The sequence below is a fragment of the Pelodiscus sinensis genome, chromosome 5 (genome assembly GCF_049634645.1).
Source record: "Pelodiscus sinensis isolate JC-2024 chromosome 5, ASM4963464v1, whole genome shotgun sequence".
Lineage (NCBI taxonomy): Eukaryota > Metazoa > Chordata > Testudines > Trionychidae > Pelodiscus > Pelodiscus sinensis.
In genome coordinates, this window is record NC_134715.1 from 112,485,584 (window position 1) to 112,513,258 (window position 27,675).

At 41.7% G+C, this 27,675-nt stretch overlaps 2 protein-coding genes across 4 annotated transcripts in view; one reads left to right on the plus strand and one right to left on the minus strand.

Moving 5' to 3' along the window:
* Positions 1-25,204, plus strand: part of MAN2B2 (mannosidase alpha class 2B member 2) — a 41,333-nt gene extending 16,129 nt beyond the window's left edge. For both annotated transcript variants that reach the window (XM_075930762.1, XM_075930763.1), the window contains 16 exons: positions 1,948-2,120; positions 3,489-3,604; positions 4,656-4,833; positions 6,158-6,356; positions 9,507-9,697; positions 10,517-10,703; positions 11,967-12,100; positions 13,796-14,052; positions 15,888-16,079; positions 17,446-17,698; positions 17,805-17,915; positions 18,018-18,210; positions 19,326-19,472; positions 20,646-20,758; positions 22,252-22,369; positions 24,955-25,204. In XM_075930762.1, coding sequence (XP_075786877.1) covers positions 1,948-2,120; positions 3,489-3,604; positions 4,656-4,833; positions 6,158-6,356; positions 9,507-9,697; positions 10,517-10,703; positions 11,967-12,100; positions 13,796-14,052; positions 15,888-16,079; positions 17,446-17,698; positions 17,805-17,915; positions 18,018-18,210; positions 19,326-19,472; positions 20,646-20,758; positions 22,252-22,369; positions 24,955-25,052 — 2,660 coding nt within the window. In that variant the 3' untranslated portion in view covers positions 25,053-25,204. The remainder of the gene's footprint in view (positions 1-1,947; positions 2,121-3,488; positions 3,605-4,655; positions 4,834-6,157; positions 6,357-9,506; positions 9,698-10,516; positions 10,704-11,966; positions 12,101-13,795; positions 14,053-15,887; positions 16,080-17,445; positions 17,699-17,804; positions 17,916-18,017; positions 18,211-19,325; positions 19,473-20,645; positions 20,759-22,251; positions 22,370-24,954) is intronic.
* The window catches only part of PPP2R2C (protein phosphatase 2 regulatory subunit Bgamma), a 320,765-nt gene that overhangs the window by 287,996 nt on the left and 5,094 nt on the right, over positions 1-27,675 (minus strand). The gene's annotated exons all lie outside the window — the stretch shown is intronic.

Genomic DNA, 27,675 nt, shown 5'->3' on the forward strand with positions numbered 1-27,675 from the left:
ATCTGCTAAGTTTGTCTTGGAATTTAGGAGCTGATTTTCAAGTGCTCTCCTGTCTACATAGTTAATTGGATCACAACCACCTCATTCACACTATACCAGTATTCTCTTAGCTAATGTGTTAAAGAGAAAAATCTAAGAGACTACCTTCTGAAATGTATAGGGTTGCCAAGTGTCTAGTTTTGAACCGGGCAGTCCGGTATTTGGGCTTTCTGTCCAGGAAACAAATTTTCTATTTAAGTTTTATTATTATCAGGAGCAGGGTTCGACCAATAATGGCCGGAGATTTTAGCCCGACGCGGCTGCAGCATGCGGTTCCACGCGGCTGGCGAGCGGGGCTCGCCGCCGCTTGGTAACCCCTGATCATGAGTATCAGTACGTAGTTGCATACTGCCTGGCTGGTAGACATGCTCACACTGCGTGATCGTGTCCACCAGTCAGGCAGTATGCAACTACACAGTAGAGAGGAGGGGGATGGAATCCCCGGGGCTGGACTTGCCTGTGCACAGGACAGGCAGCACCCCGGGATCTGCGTGCGCCTGGGCCAGACCCCCTGGCCGGTTCCCCCTCCCTGCTGGTTGGTTCCTCCCTCCCAGCGAGCCCTGCTCCCCGCCTGCTGTTCCCCCTCCCCCCCAAGATCTCTCCTGGACAGCCCCATTCCCCTGGACAGCCCCGCTCCCCCCATCTCCCTCTCGGCAAGCTCCGCTCCCCGCTGGCTGTTCCCACATGCTCCAAGATCTGTCCTGGCCAGCCCCGCTCCCCCGACCTCCTCCCGGCCAGCCCCTCCCACCCCCCCATCTGAGATCAAGTGTGTCCGGTATTTTTTTGCAACCGTCTGGTAACCCTAGAAATGTGTTTCAGTCCAAGAATGAAACTGAAAGCCTTTACTAACACTGCTTACATGGCAAGAATCATAAGGCTTAGGAAAGATGAAATAAAAACAAAATATGTCCCTATGTTTCATAATTAAATTAGCAGTGATCTGAAAGCCCAGAATAAGATCTCTCCGCAGTGAAACAGAAAATGATTATATTGTCAAATATTCTAAAAGCATTTCCAAAATTAGAAACTATAAAATGACAATCTTGCATTTCTGTAACACTGTTCTGTTGTTTTTACACTAACTTCTTGGCTATTTTGCTACTCTGCTTAAAGCAGGGATGGGGAACCTATGGCCAGTGGGCCAGATGCAGCTGCTCCTGGCTTACTTTGATCTGGCCAGTGGAGTGAGGCTGGGGCTTCCCACCTCAGCAGGGCAAACTGACATGAGCCCTGCAGTGAACCTCTGAGTCTCAGCACGTCCCCGGGGGCTGGAGCACAAGCGCTGGCTCCCCACTGCAGGGTGAAGCAGAGCCAGATTATGAAGGGGACAATTTAGCTTTTATGTTTTAATAAGTGGAAAGATGAGTACTAAACCTAAAACTAATAGAAATGACTCTGGGTATTTTATATTCATTTAATTTCAGTGGACATAATTTGGGTATTTTTGTTTGTATTGGGGACTAGAGAGAGACATCAATGTGTGGCTCCAAACCCAGATGTGTTTTTTTTTTTCTTCGTGATCTCTGGCTGAAATTTCATGAGAACAGTTTGCATAATTTCAGCAGAGTCTAATACAAACTCAGCTTACCATATTGATTTGGATGTGGACCTGAAATTTAGCCTGAACTTAATCTGGTTCCTATCACTATCTTCTGGGCCTGTATCTAATCATCATCTCTTTTCATTAACTTTTAATGAAGTTGTACTTGGTATAGAAAAACAAATACCACCAGTGTGCACCTTCCTGCTATGAACTTTTTGGCTTTGTTAAATTTCTCAAAACTTCAGGTGTATTTGAATTTTTTTTAAAAAAAATCTTCATTGGTCTTGGTTAAAGTGCCACATGCCAATTCAACTTGTAAAATGAACAGATGTGTTATGAATAAAAAAACAAATTCTACTTTGCAGAGGGCCATGGATTTTTGTATGAAACCTTTGGGATAAGGCCTCAGTTTTCTTGGCATGTCGATCCCTTTGGAGCTTCAGCTACAACACCTACTCTTTTTGCTCTTGCTGGATTCAATGCCCACCTTATCTCTCGTATTGACTATGATGAGAAGGATACCATGCAGAAAACCAAGGTAACCAATATTTGGCATGCAAGCTCCCTTTTGCAACTTTATGTGAACTCTGACTTTAAGTGAAGCCTGTCTCTGATCTTAGCAAGAAAAAAAGTGTAGATTATTCTCATGTAAAGAAAAGGGACTGTTTGTGACAATATTTGTGAGCCTGTGCTCTGTTAATAACTTTGTCATGATCTCTTGACAAAGGAATTTATTCTAATCTTAAAAACACACACAATAAATAGTGGGTAGTAGAGAAGTCATAAGAGCGGTAACCTTGAGATTGCAACATAACGCTGTTAATTTAAATGGCAATTCAGGCTTCAAGTGAGTCTTTCTTTTGCTCCTTTTTCTTTTTTAAACTCTCATTAAGTGCTTACTGATACCAAGAATATTTAGTTAAATTTATTAATGCTTGTAAAACTGTTGGATAGTTATTATGAACAAAAGTTGTGATAAAATATGTATGGGAACTTTGTAGATCACTCACAAAACTAAGCCCTTCTGATCCGGTTCTGATATTGATCAAAAGCTCCCAGATATACCAAATTTGTTTTTTATTATGTTGGGCCATAGTCCACCCTCAGCTACACAAGATGATGCCCCTGAAGTAAGGGCTTGCACACATGTACTGAAGGAAGAATCTTGCCAGATTACATGAAGGCTGGGTGAAATTCTGGCTTCAATGTCAAAACTCCCAGGCTACGTCTAGACTGGCCACATAAGACGGAATAGGCATGCAAAGCAGGCAAGTCAGAATAGGGAAATCCGCGGGGGATTTAAATATCCCCCGCGGGATTTAAATAAACATGGCCGCCGCTTTTTTTCCGGCTTGGGGAAAAGCCGGAAAAGAGCGTCTAGACTGGCGCGATCCTCCGGAATAAAGCCCTTTTCCGGAGGATCTCTTATTCCTACTTGCAAGAGATCCTCCGGAAAAGGGCTTTATTCCAGAGGATCGCGCCAGTCTAGATGCTCTTTTCCGGCTTTTCCCCAAGCTGGGAAAAAAGCGGCGGCCATGTTTATTTAAATCCCGCAGGGGATATTTAAATCCCCCGCGGATTTCCCTATTCTGACTTGCATGCTTTGCATGCCTATTCCGTCTTATGTGGCCAGTCTAGACGTAGCCCCATTGACTTCACTAGACCAGGATTTTATCTCTTGGGCCTCTTCAATGGAAAACTCTCATTGATTATAGCAGGGCTGGCACGCCAGCCCAAATCTATTACATGTGCACAACTTCCATCGAAGCCAGTGGGAGTCGTGTTCATATAAAGGAGTGCAAAATGGAGTCCTAAAATGTCAGTCGTTATAGTGCTCTATGTATCTGCAGGTTTGGTGTCTTATGGTGATTTCTTTTTCTGTAGTATTTCTTTTTGTCTTTTCTAGAAACTTCAGTTTGTATGGAGGGGCTCTCCCTCCTTATCTGAAAATGATGAGATCTTCACTCATGTTATGGATCAGTACAGCTACTGCACCCCACCGCAAATATCCTTTTCAAACAGGTTTGAATGCTGCAGACTCTGCAGAAATACTGGTACTTCAGACCTGTATTAGCGTAACTACATCGCTCAGGGGGTTTGAAAAATCCTACCTTCCTAACCCCTCATGCAAATAGCGCTTTGTCAAAAGGAGCCTCTCCTGTTGACATAGCTACATACATATCAGAGAGGTTGATAACACTGATGGGAGGACCTCTCCCCATGAGTGTAAGAACATCTTCACCTAAGTGCTGCAGTGGCACAGCTGCCACACTGAACATGAGGACAAGTCCTTAGGATTTTAGGCAAATGACTGGCTGGCTTCTGAGGTTATACTGTTTAGATAACTTTGCATTTTCTCTTTTTTGCAGAGACTTGTATTAGGCTTAAAAGGTGGCTGGACTCTTAAGGCTCAATTCTGCAAGTTGCTAAGTACCCTCAACCACCACTGGCTTCAATAGGAGGTGAAGGTGCTTAGCATTTCACAGGATTGAATCTTTATTCTTCATTCTTGACCTTAGAAGTGACTGTTAGGTTTTTAATGGAAGGCGCTCACATTGATGGTGACAGAACATGAAACCCTGTGATAGGTTGTAAACTACATGGATCAAGAAATGAACCCCTTCTCGATAAATATGGCTTACAATCTGCCATATGGACCATGCTATGGAAGTATTTAAGAACTCTTACATTAAAACAAAACCTTAGTTTTAATCCTACAATCTCTTTCATGCTCTGTTTTAGCCAGCAAATGACATTTTTCTAAGGAAAAGCAGGGTCAGGACAAGAAGACTTCCAGGCTCTTGTAGCTCGGCCAAATACATCTATTATCGGACATATATATCTCCTCCTACAGCTTAAATTTTCAGGGATTTTATACTAGTCATCACTAGTTGGGCCCATAAAATCACATGGGTGTAATAGAAACTAAACACTGAGGACCAGTGTAAGCTGCAACTGTCCTACTGAATTCTCGTGCCAAATTGGATTTACATCCAGGCATGACTTTATCATTTTTTCCCCAGCTTGTAGTGGAAGTCCTGTTTGTAGTGTATTGCTTTCTTTTTCCAATTAGGTCTGGGTTCTATTGGAATGGAATTGCAGTTTTCCCAGATCCGCCAAAAGATGGTGTTTATCCAGATATGAGTGTCCCTGTTACAGATGCCAACATTCACCTTTATGCAGAGACCATGGTGGCAAACATTAAAAAGAGGGCAGCATGGTTCCAAACTGCTGATGTCCTCTGGCCATGGGTAAGGGTATCGCTTTAGAAGTTAAAGACAAACTGTGCTAGTAAATGATATTCTTTCATGATCAGGATAGCTCTAGGAAGGTTCTTCAGAGAAGAGCAGGATTGAAAGGTGGGGATGTGTATTTGTCATCGGCTACTTTGGGGCACTTTCCAAACCTAAAATGACTTTGCAGCATAAAAAATCCTGAAACCTCAGGGTATGTCTACACTACCCCGCTAGTTCGAACTAGCGGGGTAATGTAGGCATACCGCACTTGCAAATGAAGCCCGGGATTTGAATTTCCTGGGCTTCATTTGCATAAGCCGGCCGGCGCCATTTTTAAATGCTGGCTTGTTTGAACCCTGTGCCGCACGGCTACACGCGGCACGGGCTAGATAGTGCGGAATGGCTTGCTAGTTCGAACTATCTAGCCCGTGCCGCGTGTAGCCGCGCGGCACGGGGTTCGAACAAGCCGGCATTTAAAAATGGCGCCGGCCGGCTTATGCAAATGAAGCCCGGGAAATTCAAGTCCCGGGCTTCATTTGCAAGTGCGGTATGCCTACATTACCACCCTAGTTCGAACTAGGGTGGTAGTGTAGACATACCCTCACTGATTTAGGGCGAATTCATGATTCTGTGCAAACTGAAGCAGCTTAGATTGATTTGTAGCGGTATCTACACTATGCTATGTTAGTGGGGGATGCTCTCCCATTGACTTGTTGCGTCATCACCAGACCTTCTAAATGTACACCACTGTATTACTAGCAGCAGCTCTGATTTATTCCGTAGTGAAGACAAACCCAGAGAACTTACAGAAAACTATCTTTACCAGATATCAGATAGACACACTGGGCAAATCCCCTACCAAGGAAATGCATGTTCTTGTGAGTTATGCAGTGTAAACTAACTTCATTCCTGTCAGTCATGCCAGATGGTCAGTGGTGCTGTAGCTGTGAGGGTCCCAGAATATTAGAGAGACAAGATGGGTGAAGTAATAACTTTTAATTGACCAGTGGGTTGTCAGTTATCCTATTTGAATCACCCAACCCATTCTTGCTACTTGGGCCCTGAATTTCTGACTGGTTTATGTAGATAAGCTCAGAAGGAAGAACAATGTTGTACAGTGGATAAGAATTGTAATATAAAAACATTGTTAAACCATCTCGTCATGGAAATTAATAACCTGTGGGTCACTAGCTAGGATCCTCTGGGGAAGTGGTTGTTAGTAGACTGGAATATACAGAGACATCAGACTAGATGATCTGATGGTCTCTTCAAACCTTAATCTCTTGGACTCTGATTATCACTTATTAATCACATAGGTGTGTTATTTTCTGAATTGCAGGGCTGTGACAAACAGTTCTTTAATGCATCGGTTCAGTACTCCAACATGGACCCATTATTAAATTATATTAATAAGCATGCTGATCAATTCGGAGTGACGGTCCAGTATTCCACTGTCAGTGATTACTTCCAGGCAGTGTACAACAGAAACCTCACATGGGACATTCGGAATGATCGAGACTTTCTTCCATATTCAACAGGTAATAATAATATGTTGTTATACACTGTGTATACTGCTGAATAACAGTAGCTTGCAATAGGATTAATTTATCATAACAGAGTGTGACAGGAGCCTTAGGAGCTTTTTCCCCTAAGTCACACGCTCAGATTTGGTGGGGTCTCTCAGCCCCAGTTCTCAAATATAATAGGTGTTGGAATGTCTTGTGAAGCAGCAAGAAGGAGGGATGGAGTCCAAGGAATCCTGAAAGGAAAACTATGGCTTGGGAGCATAGTTCCTGTTAAAGTGCATGCCTGCACGACCACGCACAAAAAATTCTTCCCCCACTGACCTCCTGTGTAGAGCCATACAGCAGCACTTTCGCAGCCGGTGGCTGCACTGGTGAGTGAGGCTGGCTGAGACGGTGTGGTGAAGGAGCCACTGGGGCAGGGGATGGTACCTACCGCAGCTGCATGGCAGGAGTGGGGAGGCCTGCTCCAGTGACCGGGACTGCCACGTGGCAAGAGAGTCTGGGGCTAGGACTGAGAATGGGGCCTACCACATGGCCCAGGGGTCGCTGGGTCTGGTCCAGCGGCTGGGAACGGAATATACTACATGGCAGGGGAGGAGGGTTTCTTCTCTGGTGGCTGGGGCTGCCAGCAGGAGGGGCCAGGGCCTGGGAATGGGACCTGCCACATGGCGGGGTGTATGTGTCTGCTTCGGCGGCTGGGAACAGCGCCTGCCGTATGGCCAGAGGGGCAGGGTCTGCTCTGGTGGCTGGGAACGTGTGTGAGAATAAATTGGGTGCCACAGTGGCACACATCCAAATCAGTGCACATGACCTCAGTATTGCGCACAAGCCAAAATTCGCTCAGCTCATGGTTGGAAAATCTTAGAGGGAACATAGCTTGGGAGGGAAGTTTAGCTTGAAGTTTGTCTTTTATATGTGAGTGTCAGGAAAGGCAAACCCCAGGAAGAATTAGGTTTGGGATCTATCTGTGTCTGCTCATGCACCACTGTTGATGATTCTCTGATGACCTGAAAGGTAGAGTAAATAATGCACTACTCAGATTCTCTGATGATCCCAATCAGAGATTTGGGAAAACAGCATACTGTGGATTGGGCCTGCAGAGTTTAGAACAAATGAGTGGATGCAAGATTTTATGTGGTGAAGAAGCAATAATACCAGGCATAATCACAAACTGAAAACTGGTTAGCAAACAATAACACAAACATGTATATGGGGAATAAATAGTGATTATAGGTGCACTAAACATAAGCATGTAATGCAATGCTGTTGTTAGTATATAATATATAAAAACTAGTTTAAAGTTGTTCTGCTCTTTGGTGTATTTACTGCAGTAGGTCTTAGTAAATAAGAAAGATGATTAATTGTGAACTCTTGGTAAGGGATCCTGCTTTATTACACCAGTGTAAATCTGGAGTAAGTCCACCGAATTCATCAGATTTACACTGATGTAACATGGATCGAGGAAATTCATCTGTCTTTATAGGTAGCATTGGTAGCTGATTGTACTGCCTAAAAAAAAAAATCACACTCTCTCTCTACTTAGTGTGCTTTGAGCTTCATGACACAGAAGAGAAAGTGATAAACTGAAAAACACGCAAAGATACAAAGCTGATGGGAGAAATAGAGTGCCATAAAAACTGGTTGGAGGAACTAGGTATGCACAGATTGACTAAGAGATGGCAAAGAGGAGGACATGGGTGGGATCTATAAATATCTGATAGATACAGAGAGGAGGAATTACGCAGGGTGTCCAAAAGGGCCAAAAGTATTTGTATTTTGTTGTCATAAGAATGGCTATACTGGGTCAGACTAACAGTCCATCTAGCCCAGTATCAGGTCTGCCAACAGCGGCCAATACCATTTTCCTTGTACAAATATATTCATTCTGATACACTTATACATAACAAGAGTGCCACTGTCTGAATTTGTGTCTACCACTTTAAAGTAGTTCACTAATCCTTTTGGCCCCCTCTATCTCTGGAGTGCTGGACAGATACATAATCTCAAAACTTACTAAAGTTATCTTCATTGATGTGAATTGCTCAACCATGGTGCACCCTTTTTATCATTAGGCATGGCAGAATTTGATGTGCTAGGAGATCCCCATGTGCTAGGAGATCTTTGTCTGTCACCTTCTTCACATCTGAAGGTGCTACAGGACCCCCCCCCCTTTTTTTTTTAAATAAACTTCCATGATGGGCAATTCTGGCTTGCCTGGAGGTGTTCTCATCCTGTTTGCCTGTAGTCAGGGGAGGCTTTCCTCTCTCATCTGTCTATGCTCAACAGCAATTTTATATACTATATTACAGTGCCCAAACTGCCTTATATATATTCAAATAACTGCACACTTTGTATGGCCACATGTTCTGCTATGAGCAGCACAAGCAAATAATAGAAATTCTCCTGTTTGACCACTTGAGGGCATCTGTTGATGCACTTTTGTAGTCTAACACTAGCCCTGAAAGACTATTACCATATCATACATTCTGTTCCAGCCAAGGAAGTGAAATTGAAGCTCATTCTGTTTTCATGGTGCATAATTAACAGTAACTAACAATCATAAAGCCCTTCTTTTATTGATTAAAAATATAATGTTCTCCAGTGATCCTGTTCCATTTGTCTTGTTCAGTTTCATAGGAACTTGAGTTCAGTAAGAAGAGATTTTTTTTGTCATAGATGATTGCCTCAAATCAGCAATATGATTATTAGGCTTGTAGTATAAAGTACTGTAGCTTCCTTGTAGAGTCTATTTAATACTCCTCAGTCAATAGGTGGAGAGAGTAGGGATGAAAAAACCTGTTTAATACGTTAAATCGGTTAAACTATGTTTAACAGTCAACTGGGTTGCTGCAGTACACTGCTGGAGCAGTCCCCTGTCCCTGCCGTGCCATAGGCTGCTGCGGCTAGCGGGGATGAGCCTGCCACACCACACTGTTGGCAGGGGCTGCTCTGGTTAACCCACTACCTCTTTACATCCCTAAGAGGGAGGGCATTTTGAGTTGTTCTACTTGATGCATAGCATTATTTTCTCTTTACCAGCTGTTGCCTTTTACAGATGAGAAGTTTGCATAGTTGCAGAGTGTAACTCATTAAAAATGGAGTAATCAAGGGCTGAAGTATTTAATCCTTAACTGTGTGTCATGTGTCTCAAATTCTTCATAGAGCCATTTCAAGCATGGACTGGGTTTTATACTTCCCGCAGTGTTTTAAAAGGAATTGCACGGAGAGCGAGTTCACTTCTCTACGCTGGAGAGTCATTTTTCACACAGTATGTTCGGAAATACCCAACAGGTTCTCTTTGCAAGTTCTGGGCCTTACAACAGCTCCGCAGTCTTAGGTGGGCAGTCTCTGAGGTAAACTTATGCATTTTTATTGGGAAAATATATACACTGTTACCCACAACTAATAAGACGCAGTCAGTCAAGGACCTACTTGTGCCCACAAATCAAGTTGTGTAGTTATGTGCTGTCATTTATGCATCTTGGAGTTGAGGGGGGTGGGGCAAGTGTGTAAGAGAGAAAAAAAATGCACTAGTGATAGGTGTCACCAGCTTAGAAAGGCAAACAAAGGTACAAACTTCAACTCTTTTAAAGCCTTTCCTTCAGAACTTGTTTTATTAGCCACAAAATTGTTACATAATGAAGTAAACATCCCGGTAAAAAACACTGGGTAGTAGCCTCAGAGGCTTTCCCCGCTTCAGCCAACCAGGAAGAGATACACCCTTCCTCTTTTTTGACCCAGTTTCCCCTTCCTTTTATATTATGACTTCAGCAGCCATAAAGCCTTTTGTGACATGTTAACCCTTTACATGCTGCAGCATCTAGTCATCGGGTGCAGTCAAATGTGGAAGAAATATTGTGCTGTAAAATTAAAGGTTAAAATGATACCCAGAAAAAAATATCTGTCCTTATGTATTTCACTTTTTATGACTGATTACTGATTCTGTAGAGAGACATTTATAATATTCCAAGATGAAAATCTTTGTCTGTCTTATCTGTGGCAATCATGCTTCATTTATTACCCTTCAGGAGTAGTCAAAATGCAGATGTGTGATTACAGTTGTAGGAAAGCAGTACTTTAAATGATCTCACATGTTACTTAAAGTATTCAAGTACAGCCCTAAACTTGGAATTCAAGTGTATTGTAACTTATAAATCTCCTTTCTATCTAAGGTTCAGCACCATGATGGTATAACAGGCACAGAATCACCCAAGGTAAAAGACATGTATGTGAATCACTTGATGCATGGAATACTTAACGTGAAGAAACTTATGGCATCCATAATCTTAGACACAGACAGTGCCAACAAGAATGAAAAACTCTACTCTAATGTTTACAATGAAGTCACAGGAGAACAAGGTAATGTCTGAAAATCTTTTTTTTAAAGCTTGGTACATGAAGGGTAGAATAGTCTCATGCTCAAATGGAAATGGTTGAAGTGTTATTATTGTGAGTAGACATGGGCTAAGTTGTTTGTTTTTGGACAGTTTCTTAAACAAAAAAAATGCCGTTTTGGTCAACCCAAATCCTTGATTAAAGGATGAAACTATTTGCAACTGTTTGACACTCTTTTTTGGCCATTCACAAAATAGTTAGAGAAGGAGAGATGGCGGTGGCAGTGCCAATCATTACTCCCATCCCCATTTTCTCCAACTTTTAGCTCAGTAGTTAGGACAGTCACCCAGGATATGGAAGACCCATGTTTGAATCCCTGCTCTGGAAGAGATCCAGAACTGACTTTTTCTTCAACTAACTAATTTTGAAACGTTTTAGAATTCCCAGTTCAATATGAACAGAAATTTTTTTCTATGTGTGCATGTGTCTATCTGTCTCTCTTTGGAACTGAATGCCTAGCTCTAATGGTAAGTCAAAGTCTAGAAAAGACCACGTACCAAGAATGCCCACCCTGATTCAAGCAAGGTAGCTGATCCACCAAGTCTTGGGTACCCAAAACCAAAGAACGTGCATTAGGGACCCAGAGCTCTGTGTGAGTAAAGACCTCAAGACTGGACCCCAAATTCTGGGCACAAATCTGAAGGCAAAAGAGAATATGGCACGAGAGGGAGGCAGTTTCTTAAGTATTGTTCTTAGCTGGAGGAAGGAGTCTAGTATGGTAGTCAACTATATGGAAGGTTTTCCTTGTGATTTACTGCCAGATATGCAAGAATTTATTAATATGTTCTAAGAACCAGTTTATTCAAGGAAGATCATGGAATTCCTTTCAAAAAAGTTAGTTTGGTTTGGAGACTTCTATTATTGTTGAATGAAAACAGTGCTTTGGGCAGCAACTGGTGCATAGTTTATGGGATACTGAAATTAGGTTTCCTATACACCATATCCTGCAAAACACTACTGGTACTTAGACTGTATGACTTTAACTAGAGAACTTTGTATTGTCATCACTTAGTGGATAACCTATTGTAATTACTATTAATATCAAATGTGTTTCTCTGAATTCTGGGCCTTTTTTTGTGGGTCAAACATTTAAAAAAAAATATGCCAAAAGGGCATTGTCTTTTGGAAGTGTTATAAATATAGATCTGAATGCTCAATCATGGTACATTCCTTGCATCATTACTGTTTCTTATTTTTGAAGCTGTATTTTTACTTGTGTGTGAAAAGGTACAAAGAATGTTGAACAATACATTATTGTCTATAATCCCCTGGCATGGAACATCACTACCTTTGTTGTTGTGGCTATGAGCTACTCGGTAGTCAGTGTGTATGATGAATTGGGACATCCTGTACCAGCACAGGTACTGTATGGTTATGTTAATGTTTATATTGCATTTCTCTTTGTAACTCAGTTTTTCATTAGTCATTTTCAGGGTTGTTGTGTGGTTCTTGTTTTTGTGTTTGTTTTTGTTTTTGTTCTCCCACCCTCCTAGCAAGACATGGTAGGTTTTCCTGTAGATTAGAAACAACGTGATTATATTGGTTTTGCCCCAGTTGCTCATATAATCAAGCACTGTACCTATAAATATCAGTTATCTGATCTGATTTTCTTTCCCAAAACAGAAACTATAATATAAAAAACAAAGAGAAAGATCCTGTATATTTTTTAAGGATTTGAAATTATTTGGTACATTAAGGAAACAAAATAACATACTTGTTATCAAAGTACAAGGCCAGGTATTGCCAAAAACCCTTTGCAGTGCTTTGCACAAATTGGGAAAGAGGGAAGCAAATTTTGGCCCTTCATAGTTCCTTTTACTTTGTTACACCTTCCTCTCCTCTCATCTTGACTTCTCTCCTTATACTAGTAACAGGTCCAGAACTTACCTTCCGCTTAAAAAACTAATATGATACACAGTGATAGTTTAAAGCCATGATTCCCAAACTTTTTAGTAAGGTGACCCACCAACTGCATTTTTTCTTTTTACTTGACCCATGATTATATATATGTACCTCCACCCTGGCACCACAAACCTAATCCCAGACCAATGTGGAGGGGTGGTCCCAGGAAGCAGTGTGTGGAACTGGGTGAGTGAGGGGCAGATTCGCTCTCTGTGGCAATTCCTGTCCTGTGGGATTGGGCCCGGCCCCCTCCTCCAGGAATGGGGACTTGCTGAACAAGACTGCACCATCACTCAGGTTAGACCTGGCTTCCTTCCTTTATGGTAGAGGGACAGTTGAGCCAAATTTAAGTGAGTAGCATTGCAGTCTGGCATGTGCGTTTGCAGCGCCTATCAGGTTTGTCGCCATCCTCCCTCAGTCATGGCGGATGGGCAATTGGGCTAAACGTGATTGGCATTGCAACCCTGAGTGCCAGGTCACAATGTCCGGAGAAGGCAAACAAGACAGGAGCCACTGCTGTGGAATGAGTGTGATAGAGTGAATGAGAGCAAACCTATTCACATTGGACGGGATGAATGATATGGTGGTTTAGGCCAGGACCTAGTGATGTGTTAATTCAGTCCTGCATATGGTGACCAATCCAAAACCTTCCCACAACCCACTGGTAAGTAGGAGACCATTTTGGAAACAGTAACTTAAAACACAATTTTGAAGTGTGTTGACAGCTTCCGAGGAACACTTAATCCCCCCTCCCCTTCCCCAGGTTACAATTATTTGTCCGTCATCAATCTTTTTTGTTAGTTTTAAGTAAGGCTATATTTTTTCCAATTATATTGGTATTTTAAGGTGGACTTGTTTAAATCAATAGTTTTGGGTTTCATGCTGGCAAGGACCTGGTTAAAATATTATCTAATCTCATAATTTGTCACTAATATATAGTCCCAAACAAAACTGTGAATCTTAATTTGGGGTACCTAAATATCTAACCTCTTTCAAGGCAACACAAAATAACATAATTCTGAATTGTAAAGGTAGACATATTTGGAAATTCTCCTTGAAACGTATCATCTGGGACTTTACAAATATGAAGGTGTTAGACGTACACCAATTAGCTCCGTGTGAAATACACAACCATTCTCTCTCTCAACATGCAGATCCAAAGCTCAGCAGAATCCCCTTCTACCTATGATCTGTATATTCTTGTCACACTAAGTGGTCTTAGTTACCGAAGATACAGTGTTAAGTCATCAGCTGACAAGGAATCTGCATTCATTGCAAGATCAGTTAAATATGGACGAAAAGTCATAAAGGATTCTGATCATCAGAGTGGACATCTGATTCCTGTGCTTAATAACTGCTACACCGTGATGTTGGACCAAGATACTAATCTGATGCACAGCATTACTGACAAGTGAGGCTACCAGCATTTTTAATTTTAGTTAAACAGCATTTTAGGATAAACAGAAACTCTTAAAAAAAGGAAATCCAGGTACTTGATCACACATCCCCCGAGGGTTAACAACTCACAAGAGTACTTTACAATCAAAGAATTTGAAAACTTCTGCCTTCTACTTATTTTGTAAAGTGAGCTACTGAATGGTCTTTTTCCTAGACCTTTTTTTTACTGTGGCACTGAGTCTGTGTAGTTAGTGTAATATTCATTGATTCATAATTCCAAGGTCAGAAGGGACCATTATAATCACCTAGTCTGATCTCCTGTATAGCACTGGCCATAGAACTTCCCCCAAAATATTATGGTTTCCCACTTAGATTGTATAATGTACTACGATCTAGTGGCTTTATGGGCAGCCTGCTCTCATCGATCCTGAAGTGCTCCACACGGTCTCTGAGGTAACTCACCGCACCTCTTCCCAGGGCTGGTTTAATATCCAATAAAGTTCAAGCAGTCCTCATAGTCCTTAATCACAAAATAATTCTCAATGAGCCCCAACCATGAAGTCCATAATCACAATTCAGCAGTTCATACTTAGCTCAAGTTCTGCCACACTTCGAGCCAGTCTGCTGCACCCAAAGCCACTGCCAGCCATTTCTGTCAAGCTCACACTTTTGGCCCTGGCTTCTTTCTTTTTCGGTGTCCCCAATATTTTGGGAGAGAGCCTCATCTCTCTCCTAATTTATAGAATTATAGACTACTAGAACTGAAAGGGACCTGGAAATGCTATCAAGTCTAGTCCCTGCCCTCCCGGCAGAACCAAGCACCATCTAAATCATCCCTGAAAAAAATCTAACAGGCTCCTAAATATCTCCAACTAGAAGATTTACTGGGTGTTGCTCAGGTCCCTAACTCAAATAAGTTTTGTTTTTCTTCATTTAAATAATTTGTTCTGGGTTGGGGGTGAAGAGTTCAATATGCAGGCTGCCCTGGGGAGAGTGGACAATCCCAGGCTTATCTTACCACATAACCACCTATCCATGGCTGCTGCAACTCCAATGGGCACAGCCAGGAGAAGGGTGCATGTCCCCCTGCTGGGGGACAGATAGACACACATACAAACAGACAAACTCTCTGAAGTACATAGTAGATAGCTGTCCCTTTCTCCGACCCTGGCCGCTCCTGGCCCAATAGGGTTATAGCTGTCCCAGTCTCCATCTCTGTCCCCTTGCTGTCCCCTATGGGCTTTCTGTAGTGTAACTCCTGCCAAACCCCTCTCTTTCCGTTTTATGAGAACTTTTGGACTCCGGTTTATAAGCAAATCTTGTTCTTATAAGACTTCAAATGATTGAGCTAATGGCAACAACTTAAGCAATACCTAGATCAGTGGTCCCCAACCTTTTGAGGTTGTCGGGCGCCAGGGGGCGTGGCCGTTTGCCCGCCGGGTGCCAGGGGGCGGGGAAACTAGCGCGCCCGGGGGCAGGCCCCCCCCCCCGCCGAGTGCCGCGGGGCCGGCGCTCCTCCCGCGGGCACCGTGTTGGGGACCACGGATCTAGATTAGCAGAAAGTACAGAATGACACTGGGAATTACCGTGAATTGGTAGGAGGTCAGTGACTGTTAGATGGCTATTTACAGTTGATTCTATGATGGCAAATATTTAACAAGAGGCACTTGCCTTCCTTGCTGCTCTTATCTCCCTCTCCAGTTGCCTATTTAATTAATTATTCATATTAGCTAAAGAAAGTGATATTTCCTCAGATTCCCATCCTCATTCCTTGGGCAACAGAGCTTTGCAGATAATGCTTATAAAATGTATATCTGTATAATACACTTTCCCTTTATGAATTTACAGGGAGACTAACCAGACCGTCCAAGTAACTCAGAAGTTTCTTGAATATCATGTGAATGGAGATGTGAGGAAGGGGCCTGTTTCAGACAACTACTTATTTAGCCCAAATGGATCGCCTGTTGAAGCATCAGAAGCAGTGGGTCTGGAAATTGTTTCTGGAAACCTAGTGAGAGAGATCAGGCAATATTTTTACAGGTAAAGGTCTTTGGGTGTGATTGAACCTCACTTGAATTTTTCATCCTCCTTACACATGTGGGGGTAATCCTGTACAGTCATCTCTGAACAGTCACATATGGGTGCTGCACAGTAGATTGTGTTTAACATGTGACTGGTGAAGAGGAGATTGGTTAAGTACCTAGTTTAATGATGCTATGGTGGTTTTGTTGTTGAGGTGAGGAGAGTTAGAAATGTCCTGTGTTCAGTCATGGGTTTGTTTGTTTTTAACATGAAGTATCTCTTAGACCACTGTTTTTACCAATGTTCAGACGAGCTGAAGTTAACAGTTCATGTGCTGAGACCTATGTCAGTTGAGTTTTGACAGGTCTAAAATTAGAGTACAAACTTATAGGGATGCCATCTCTAGCCTCAGTTTGCCAGAAGCTGGGAATGGACAACAGAGGCTTTATCACTTGATGATTCTCTGTTCTGCTCATCGCCTCTGGGGCATCTGGCATTGGCCACTGTCAGCAAGCAGGATCCTGGGCTAGATGGACTTTTGGTCTGACCCAATATAGCCGTTCTTATGTTCTTATCTGTCCATTAGAAAAAGAACTAATGAAGGACAAAAGAGGGAAATGAATCTCAGACAATGAGGTATTCACATCCCTTTACTTCAAACTCTGAATGACTAGCTGGTTTTTCTCTTCTTAAGAATATTTACAAGTCAGCTACCTTTTATGTTTTTATTAGCTGATGATTTATTGAAATTTTCTCATACTATACATGAAATTGCAGTGCACAAGGTTGTTCATTATGTCAAGAAAGATTTGGTATTACAGTATACATAGAAGACATAAAATGGTATTTATATAAATATATTAATGTTCTTTATATGGGAAAACTGAACTCAGGCTTATTTCCCCAGATGTAAACAGATTGTTTAAATTGTTATTTACCATACTTGCCTGGGTAGTAATTCAACTAGAAAGTAAATATGTTCTAGATTGACTTTCAGATGGATAATAGAATTAACTACTTTAGTCTGTGCTTATGGGACTATGAGAACAAAAGCAAGATAATATTATTTCATTCCAGGAGAAAAGACAGAAAAATAGCTATAATTTTAAGCAATCCAAAATAAGAACATGTAGTAAAATGAATGACACACCTCCACACATTCACAATTCTTGGGACACCAGTGAATACTGTAGAACTTCCATTTATACAAACCGGTTCTCTGAAATTTTAAGAGCTAAAAATCATTTAATTAGCTACACAAAGCAGATAAAATCCAGACAAAGTACTGCAGGTTTACTACTAATGAAAATTGTGACCTGATGTTACTAATCAGATATTAATTTTACTTGCTAAACTTCAGGTTATTTACCCTCTTGGTTTTTAGGAATATAACAGCTCAGGATTACATGTATGTGGCATATTCAAGAATCTACAGTGTACCAAGTGGTTATGATGATAAACTGCTTTGCCACAGGATAGAGCAAGAATACAGGGCTGGACCTTTGGAACTAAATCGTGAGGCGATCCTCCGAACAAGCACAAATTTAAACACTAATCAAACACTTCATACTGACAACAATGGCTACCAGATGCAGAAGAGACCATACAAAGCGTATGTGAATAATGCAGTGGCTCGGGTAGGCATAAAGATATAATCCAAAACCAAGTATGTTTCCTGTTCATGCTCTATTATATTGACCAAAGTTAATGATTTTTGTTGTTTGATTTATTGTGTGTCTTCAGAACTATTATCCTGTGGTCCAGACTGCCTACATTGAGGATGACAGCATGAGGATGATGCTGCTTGCAGAAAGATCTCATGGTGTCTCAAGTCAAGGAAATGGGCAAGTGGAGGTAATGAATGAAAATGTTTTTATAGTAAAACAGTAATTTCCTGGCTTCTGACGATGTGAATAAAACATGATGGCTGCTCTGGTTTTTATCTTCATTATGCAGGTGATGCTACATCGGAGACTATGGAATAACCTTGAGTGGGACCTGAATTACAATCTCACTTTGAATGACACCTCAGTGGTTCGGCCAGTGTTCTGGCTCATCTTAGCAACCAAGCCTGCAACTAATGGTCTGTATCAGACAAGTGCGCTGGCGTTAGAACACAGACCAGTTGTTATGTATGGAGAACTCGCAGGTAACTGTTCTTAGTTTAAAAAAAAAAAAAACTAAGAATTATTCTGCCTAGCCTCTTGGCTTCTAAGCCTACATTTAGGCTAGACCCAAACAATTGGACGGGCTTTTCCAAGATGAGCCTTCACGATTTCTCATTGTCCTTTAAGAATAGGTGTTGAATGCTCAGTGCCTTTGAAAATGGGTTTATTTATTCTGGTGCCTCTCTCCACAGATTTAGGAGTCAAACTGTAGGCACCCACTGGCTGAAAATCTTTGCCACAGTAGTTAACTGAGAGAACTTTTGACTCCCAGTTTAAAATGTCTTTCAAATAACAAAGACATACCAATGAATAGTAGCAGCAAGACTAGATGAAGCATGCTTTACTGGGGTACTAATAAAAGTCATGCTTCTTTCAGTGCAGTACCTCAAAACATCTGAAGAGAGAGTGCCTCATCCACTCCTGGTCTAGTTCAGACAGGAAGAGAGCACGGTCTTCTCTTCCAAAAGCAGTACAGGTCGGCCCTCCCTGGTCCGGCAACCTCGGGACCTGACTGGTCCCAAACGAGGGGATTTGCCAAACCAGGGGAGGTCCCTCCCCTCATGGCCCATACTGTCCCCTGGTTTGGGCTCCAGCCTGACCCCACTGCTGTTCCAGCTCCCCCAGGACACTCTAGTTGTCACTGGCTTCGCTGCTAGCAGGGCCGGAGTGCCACAGCAGGAGCTCTGCAGTTACCTGGCTCCGTGGCCAGAGCTGGATCTCCTCAGTCAGTGCTGGGGCCGGAGTTGCAGGGCTGCATCTCCACGGCTGGAGCTGGGGCCAGAGCTCCCTGGCTGCCACTGGGGTCGGAGCTTCCCGGCCGCTGAGACCAGAACTCCCCACTGTGCTGCTCTCCCCCCAGTCTGGGGCTCCTGGCTGAGTCACTGTTCCTCCCCATCATGCTCCTGCCCTTGGGCCAGATCATCTGTTCCTGGGCTCTGTGGTCTGCAAACATCCGTGGTCCGTGCTTGACCATGGATGTTGCCGGACCAGAGAGTCCCAGTTCAGGGAGGTACAACCTGTACAGTGCCACTGGAGAGGGTCCTCTCTTAGTATAACCATGTTTTACATGGTAGCTCTTTTTTGATTTCACATTCAGCTGAGAAACCAAAGCTGCAAGGACAGCATCATTCTGTTCAGAGGGATCCTGTAACCCTGCCAGCTAATCTTCATCTCCAGACCCTAAGCATTCCTGGGTGGACATACAGCTCCAACCACACTGAGCAGCTACAGAATATTCACAAAGGTAGGTTCTCTTTCAGCAATAAGTCAGTTAGAGATGGAGATTACTCAGCATATGACACTTATAAGGACTGATTTTCTTTTCTGCCTTTGTTTTGTGACTGTTATTAATTATCTTTATTATGGTAGCACTTAAACCTTAGACCTCTGTGCTGCGAAGACATATAGTAAAAGACACACTTTGCCTCAAAGAGTATAAAGTCATTTAAGCACCGATCTCCCTTTGAAAATGTTCCCAAAGAGGCCTTTGAGATAGTTTTACTAGATGACTGTGCAGCACATGCACAATGGGGCTTGGGCTAGTATCATAGAATCCTAGGGCTGGAAGAGACCTCAGGAGGACATCAAGTCCAGCCCCCCACCCAAAGCAAGACCAATCCTAACTATCTCACCCCACCCAGGGTTTTGTTGAGCTGGGACTTAAAAACCTCTAGGGATGGAGATTCCATCACCTCTCTAGGTAACCCATTCCAGTACTTCACCATCCTCCTTGTAAAATCGTTTTTCCTAATATCCAACCTAGACCTCCCCCACCTGTAATTTGTAACCATTGCTCCTCCTTCTGTCATCTTTCATTACTGAAAACAGCCTCTCTCCATCCTCTTTGGAACCTCCACCCCTTACAAATCACCTTCAGGTAGTTCAAGGCTGCTATCAAATACCCACTCACTCTTCTCTTCTGTAGACTAATTAAGCCCAAATCCCTCAGCTTCTCCTTGTAAGACATGTGCTCCAGCCTCCTAATCATCCTTATTGTCCTCCACTGGACTTTATCCAATGCGTCCACATCCTTTCTGTAATGATGGACCCCGAATTGGACTAGGTTAAGGCCTTCAGATTTTACTAATATAAATATGCCAATAGTTATTGGATGTTTCCCTGTATTTTGTGCTTTTGAAAATCTCTTCCTGAAATCTTCAGGGAAGGGATAGCTCAGTGGTTTGAACATTGGCCTGCTAAACCCAGGGTTGTGAGTTCAATCCTTGAGGGGGCCATTTAGGGATCTGGGGTAAGTCTGTCAGGGATGGTACTTAGTCCTGCCATGGGGACAGGACTTGATGACCTCTCAAGGTCCCTTCCAGTTCTATGAGATAGATATATGAGGTGAGTAACTTCCAACAGAAGTCTTAAGTTTTCAGTATTAAATAATAAAACCTGTTTTGTTTTGGGGTTTTAGGAATAGGAAAGCAAGAGGATGCAGACTTCAGACGTATACTTCTAAGAATCAGGCATTTGTATGAAGTGGGAGAGGATCCTGTACTGTCTCAGCCTGCAACAGTGAATCTGAAAGTAAAATGAATCACTCCTCCTAAAGCACCACTTAGGGAAGGGTGGGGAACCTTTCTTGGGCCGGGAGCCCTGGCCCAGGGAAATATCAGTCGGGGGCTGCACACTAGTGAGAAGCCGGAAAAAAAAACCTCCAAGCCCCCACTAACATGGCCCGTGACTGAGAACAACAAAGACGCTCCCCACATTCCCCTCGCGCACCTGAGCCTATTGGGACCCAGGCTAGTAGATTTTGTGTGCTCCAGTCCCTCAATAGGCGCAGGCTCCCAAATGGTAGGAGGGGAGCCCTAAGCCTTGGGGGGCCGGATCCAGGCAAGCTGGGGGTCACATCCAGCCCCCAGTCCCGAGGTCCCAGGCCTGAAGTTCCGCACCCATGACTTGGGGATTATGTGCCTGGTGGGGTAATATAATCTACAGGAGTATGGTTTCTAAATGCAGTAATGTGTTGTGTATTAGTTAGCCCATGTTGATCTTCCTGGGGTGGACTACGGTTTCCTTATGTGTTTTAATGTGGAACTTTTGCAAACCACAGTATGTTAAAGTGCAATTGGGAACTTTAGTGTGTGTGTCACATAAGATATTGATAAGGGATTAGTGATAACCTTTAAGATAGTGTGTGACACATAAGCATGCCTTACAAATCACCTTCTATAGAACACATTACACCACCGTCTAATTAAGTCCTCAGCTCATCTTTGACTGTGGAAGAAGAATCTTTTTACAAAAACGTAACCTCCCTCTTCTTTTAATTAGAAAGTATTCAAAAAAATGGAGCCAGAAATGCTGCTACTGACATTACTGGCAAAATTCTGCCTCCTGCTAAGGTCATAGTTCATTTTTCCAACTACCCTTCCTCACAATATCCATGACCCTAGCTGACAGACATCACGTTAATAGTGAAAAAATGCACAAGCATCGGTATGATTGAGTTTGTGTAGATATCAATGTAATATTTGTATGATAACTTAAATAGTATAGAGCTCTTTCAGTTCTGTCTGTAATGTCTTTGTATCTAATGTTGCAAGTGACACCTGAGATTACTGAAATGTGAAAGGTGTTTGACAGCTCTTTGCGTCTGGTCATGTGACTGTCTCTCTTGCAAAGACCATTTCCCCTCTTGATTGTTTGGCTTTTTTACACAATAATAGGGGAGAGAACAGTATATTTTATAAAAATATAAAGGACACAAGGGCAGGTATCACATATGACATGGGAGTTCTGCTTCACTGGAGTAGACCCCAAAGAAGATCCAGCCTTCTTCAGTGTCAAGAATGCAGTATCTACTAAGTGCTTTGGTAACTTTTAAAGGGGGATCCATTTGTGCTGAATCATCTCTGGTGGTTTTCAAGTGTACACGGCTCAGTAATTGCTGAGAGTATGAAATCTTTTGAGATTACAGATCAAAATTCTGCCCTTGCTCAGCTGCTTCACTGAGCTGCACTAGGCATTCCCTCAAGTAACATTAATTGGATATTTTGGGATTGCTTTTCATGTAGTCTCTGCTGAAATGGTTGGGAGCAGTGGTGTTGGTAGAAGAGCGGTCACTCACAGGAACCTGGGATATAAAGACTTTGGAGAGATGGAAATGGAAATCAGCACAACACCTAAGCAGAGGTACGTGGGAAATGAGATGTTTGTGGGGTGGTTGTTTTTTTTCAAGTCCCAGGCTGTTGACATATGTTGATGGTATTTTCATTGGATGTTGCAATTCAGGATTTTGAGTCTAACCATTTCTCTGATGTCAGCAGATACCTGAGAGAGTCACTGGCAAAGACTATGTCTAGACTACATCCCTCTTTCGAGGAGTACCGGTAGTTCGGAATAGGAAGCCTAATCCGAACTACCTAGTTCGTGCCCACGGCTACAAGCGGCACGGAGTCCGAACTAGCGGACATTTAAAAATGGCGGCGCCCGGAAATATGCAAATGGAGCCCGGGAAATTCAAATCCCAGGCTTCATTTGCAACTCCGCTTGCCTACATTAACCACCCTAGTTCGAACTAGGGTGGTAGTGTAGACATACCCTTAGATACTATAGTGATACACACCATAGTCAAGCCCATGAGGGAATTAATAATTCTGTCTTCAGGGTAAAGTTCCATAGTGCAGTATATAAGGCCTGGAGCCACATGTTGAACAATGAGAATAAAACAAAAAATTGAAGGAGTCGTTAATTAAGTGAGCACTGTTCATTCCGTGCACAGACTCTCAGTGGGTGCAATCTTGAACAGAGGATTGGATTGTCAGCATTCTGCACTCAACGTGCTTGACTCTGTAATTCATATAAGAGGTGTTTAAAACCATAGATCAAAAAACCCACAAACTTTGGGGGATTTGTGTTCCATATCCAAACTGTGTGGGATGGATTAATTTCAAGTTCTTTTCTGGTTGTGTGTGTGTGTGTGTGTGTGTGTTGTATTGCACAGATGCTAGGGTGGTTGTATTTTGCCTTGTTTCTGACCACCATTGTCGGGGGGGAGGGTTGGTTTGTATTTAGGTGGTGTGGTGTGTTTTTTGTTGTTTTTTGTAAGCATCATCCTCTTTTTGTGGTTCTGGGTTTTGAGTTATGTTTTAAGATATGAAGAAGTTGCAGTTGTTAAGATTGAATGTTAATATAAAAAAAGTTTATTGAATTATAATCCTGGCCAAGCCACTGACTATATGATCTTGAGAAATGTAGGTAAATTATAGAGAAGATATAAAGGGCTTATCTACACTTAAAATGCTACAACATCACAGCTGCACCTCAATAGCATTTCAGTCTGGATTCTTCTTACAGTGACAGGAAAGATTCTCCCATGGAAAAGTTAATCCATCTCCCTAAGAGATGGTAGGTAGGTCAACAGAAGATTCCTTCCATCAGTCTAGTGCTGTCTATACTGGGGATTTGGCTGGTTTAACTATGCCACTCAGAGATGTGGATTTTTCACACACCTGAGTACATAATGAAGCGGACTTAATTTTGTAGTGTAAACCACTTATTATGTTTGCAGATGATACAAAACTGGGAGGGGTTGCAACTGGGAGGATAGGGTCATAATTCAAAGTGATCTGGACAAACTGGAGAAATGGTCTGAGGTAAATAGGATGAAGTTTAATAAGGACAAAGGCAAAGTACTCCTCTTAGAAAGGAACAATTCAAACATACTGAATGGGAAACGACTGTTTAGGAAGGAGTACTGCAGAAAGGGATTTAAGTGTCGTAGAGGGACCACAAGCTAAATATGAGTCAACAGTGTGATGCTGTTGCAAAAAAAGCAAACGTGATTCTGGGATGCATTAATAGGTGTGTGGTGATCAAGACACGAGATGTCATTCTTCCGCTCTACTCTGTGCTGATTAGGCCTCAGTTGGAGTATTGTGTCCAGTACTGGGCACCACATTTCAAGAAAGATGTAGAGAAATTGCACAAAGTCTAGAGAAGAGCAACAAGAATGATTAAAGGTCTAGCGAACATGAGCTATGAAGGAAGACTGAAAGAATTGGGCTTGTTTAGTTTGGAAAGGAGAAGACTGAGAGGGGACATGATAGCAGTTTTCAGGTATCTAAAAGGGTGTCATAGAGGAGGGAGAATAATTATTCTCCTTAGCCTCTGAGGCTAGGACAAGAAGCAATAGGATAAAACTGCAGCAAGGGAGGTTTAGGTTGAACATTAGGAAAAACTTCCTAACTGTCAGGGTGGTTAAACACTGGAATAAGCTGCCTAGGGAGGTTGTAGAATCTCCATCTGTGGAGATATTTAAGAGCAGGTTAGATAGACATCTATCAGGGATGGTCTAGATGGTACTGGGTCCTGCCATTAGGGCAGGGAACTGGATTTGATGACCTCTCGAGTTCCCTTCCATTTCTAGTATTCTGTGACCTGGCTTAAATGAACCGTGAACTGTAGAGCCACCTCAGTAAAGCAGCAGTTTGGGAATATGAACTGTTGGATTTTTCTCTCAGCAAGAATTCTCTGGAAATGTGAACCTTTTACCGAGTGTATCTTTAGCAAGAGATTAGTATCAGTAGCATGAGGTAGATGGTTTACAATATATTTTAAAATTATGAATATGTTTTCCTTAGAGTTATAGGTGCAGCTGTTAAAATCAGAAAATCTATTCAAACCTAGGTTCAAAAATGTTAGGACAGCATTTGATTTGGCATAAAGTTTTTCAGAAACATAAACATCATATACATCTGTATTTTTACATTTTATAGGGTTCTCCGGTAATGCAAAGAAGACCACAGAAAACTCTACTGTAACTATTCATCCAAAGGAAATTAGAACATTTTTTGTATACTTTCAAGATCAGTGAAAGTCTGCAAATTATTCCTGAGCCATCATTGAACAACTTGCTTCGTTTCTTTTTTAAAAAATCACAAGTTTTGAGAACATTTTTCCTAGTATTGTAAATGGAATCAATAATTATTATATAATAAACTGTGAAATTTAATTAAATCATCAAAATTACGGGGTTTGGTTTTGTTTGTTAAGGAGATGACCAAATACGTGCTTAGGTCAAATATTTAAAACATGTTTTTTTTCTTGAAATGAAAAATGTTTATCTTAAAAATAGGGGCTGGGGGAAATATTGGACTGGCTATGATCCTATCTATCTCGCAATACAAATGTATCAGCACATGATACTGGGAGTCTGTGACTGCATTTCTTTGCATTGTTAAATCCATTTCAGATCTATTTTTAAAATGGTGGGGTTTGTGTCTACAGATTAGAGTACTAAGAGCCTGGATTATTCAGTCTCTTGTTCTCTTAAAGAATGTAAAATAACAGTCACCTGTCAAGTTCAGACAACATGTATACTGATTGTGAGAAATGTTCATTAGCAACCATATTGGGAAGGACTACATTTAGGGCTATATACGTGTTAGTTGCAAATAATAAGTACTGTATTATTGAAGGTAACCTTATTTTTAAAAATGAACATGTAATGATGTGCATCATTATAAAGAATTGGATTTTTTTTAAACAAAATGTTCCCTTGTTTTCTGCTATGATTCCTAATTGTGCTGTCATAGGGCACATCTACAGAGCAGGGCTAAAGCCGAAATAAACTACTCAACTTCAGCTACATCAATTGCATAGCTTAAGTCAAACTAGCTTATTTTGGCTTTTGGCGCTATGTACACAGCAGGACGTTCAAGAGAGAGCACTCTCCCTTTGAACATAAGTCCTTCTATTACTAATACATATAAACTAAATTCATTATGTGACTCTGGAATTAGGATATCAGTTTGCATGGTTATTCACTGGCATTGGTAAATTGGCTACAATGTAAAATATAGTTAAATGGAAAAAATAAATCAGTTAGTCATGCAATTAGAAAAATACTCAAACAAATTTTCTTCACCTGTAATGTCAGCTCTGTAATCTTTATTCAATATCTTCTCTGAGACATTTTTAAAGGTTGAGTTCAGTGTACAGTTCTAAGTTTTTCACACTTTTCTCTTTACTAACTTGTTTGCAAAATTGATTCTATTTTTTGCTGATATGACAGGTTTGACCATATTCAGGACATTGTCTAGGCTGGTGACTCCTTTCACATCTAGAACATTTTTTCATATGCTCTTTTTTTTTTAAACACTTTCACACTGTTCGCTTCAAAGACTTTTTTACTTAAGTTTATATTCACATTTATGTGTCGTTTTTTCTAAAATGTGCAATGATTGTTAAGTTCTGCAGGTTGGTAAATTTTCACTGCTTACCCAAGATTAAGATCTGGCTCTGGTAACTGGTTTTTTTTTTTTCCTCTACATTCATATCTTTTGTACCCATCACAGTTTGATCTCTTATCAGTGACTCAGAGTCTGGAAATTGCGTGTCTGGACTTCTTGTCTTTAGATCAGTGAAAAATGATTCAAAGGTCTTTTCCACCATTTGATTTCTTAAGTGAAACTGAAGTCAGACAGATGTTTGTGCCTTGTTGTTAAAAACCTCCATTGGTGGAGATTCCATAATCTTCCTAGGTAATGATATTGTGCTTAACTATCCTTCCAATTAGGGAGTTTTTCTTGATACCAACCTGAAACTCCCTTGCTGCACATTAAACCCACTACTACTTGTCCTGTCTTCAGTGGCTATGCAGAACATTTATCACCCTGATCTTTAACAATTTTTTATGTACTTGAAGACTCATTTCTTCCCTTGTAGGTCTTCTAGTCTCAGAGTAAATGAGACTAGATTTTTTTCAATCGTTCCTTATAGGTCATATTTGCTAGACCATTAATCATTTTTGTTGCTCTTCTCTGAATGTTCTCCAATTTGCCCATATCTTTCCTGAAATGTGCTGCCCAGAACTGGACAGAATATTCCAGCTAAAGTCTTAGGTGGTGTAGAGTGAAAAAATTACAACTTCTGGGAGTAGTGTCCCTATTAAAACTAACAGAATTTCTAAATTGCCTGACACCGCACTATCTAAACACGCTTCCTCTGATGCTACATAGAGTACATAAAGGAGATACATTCCTTTTGTTTGTTTCCAGAATAGAACAGAAAAGGCCACAGTTAGATGTATATGGAATTTCATGAGATGAAGCCACACACTGGCTCGTGGGTCTCAACAACATGTGGAGAGCCTAACTGATCATCATATTTGACAACTGGGAAGAAATTCCCCCCCACGTCAGCTTGGCAGAGATGCTGGATGTGGGGGAGGGAGGGCAGAGTTTCACCTGCCCCTACAGCATGGTGATCAGGTCGTTTGCTGCTTTAAAATAAAGGAAATGGTGGATTCTCTGTAACTTGTCGTCTTTAATTCGTGATTTGAGGAACTCAGCCAGAGGTTAGTGTTCAATTATAGGAGAGATGGGTGAAGTTATTTGGCATGAAATGTGTATCAGACTAGAGGATCATGATAGTCCCTTCTGGTCTTAAAGTCCATTATTTCCATAGCAGATAAACACAGCAGCTCACACTCCTCT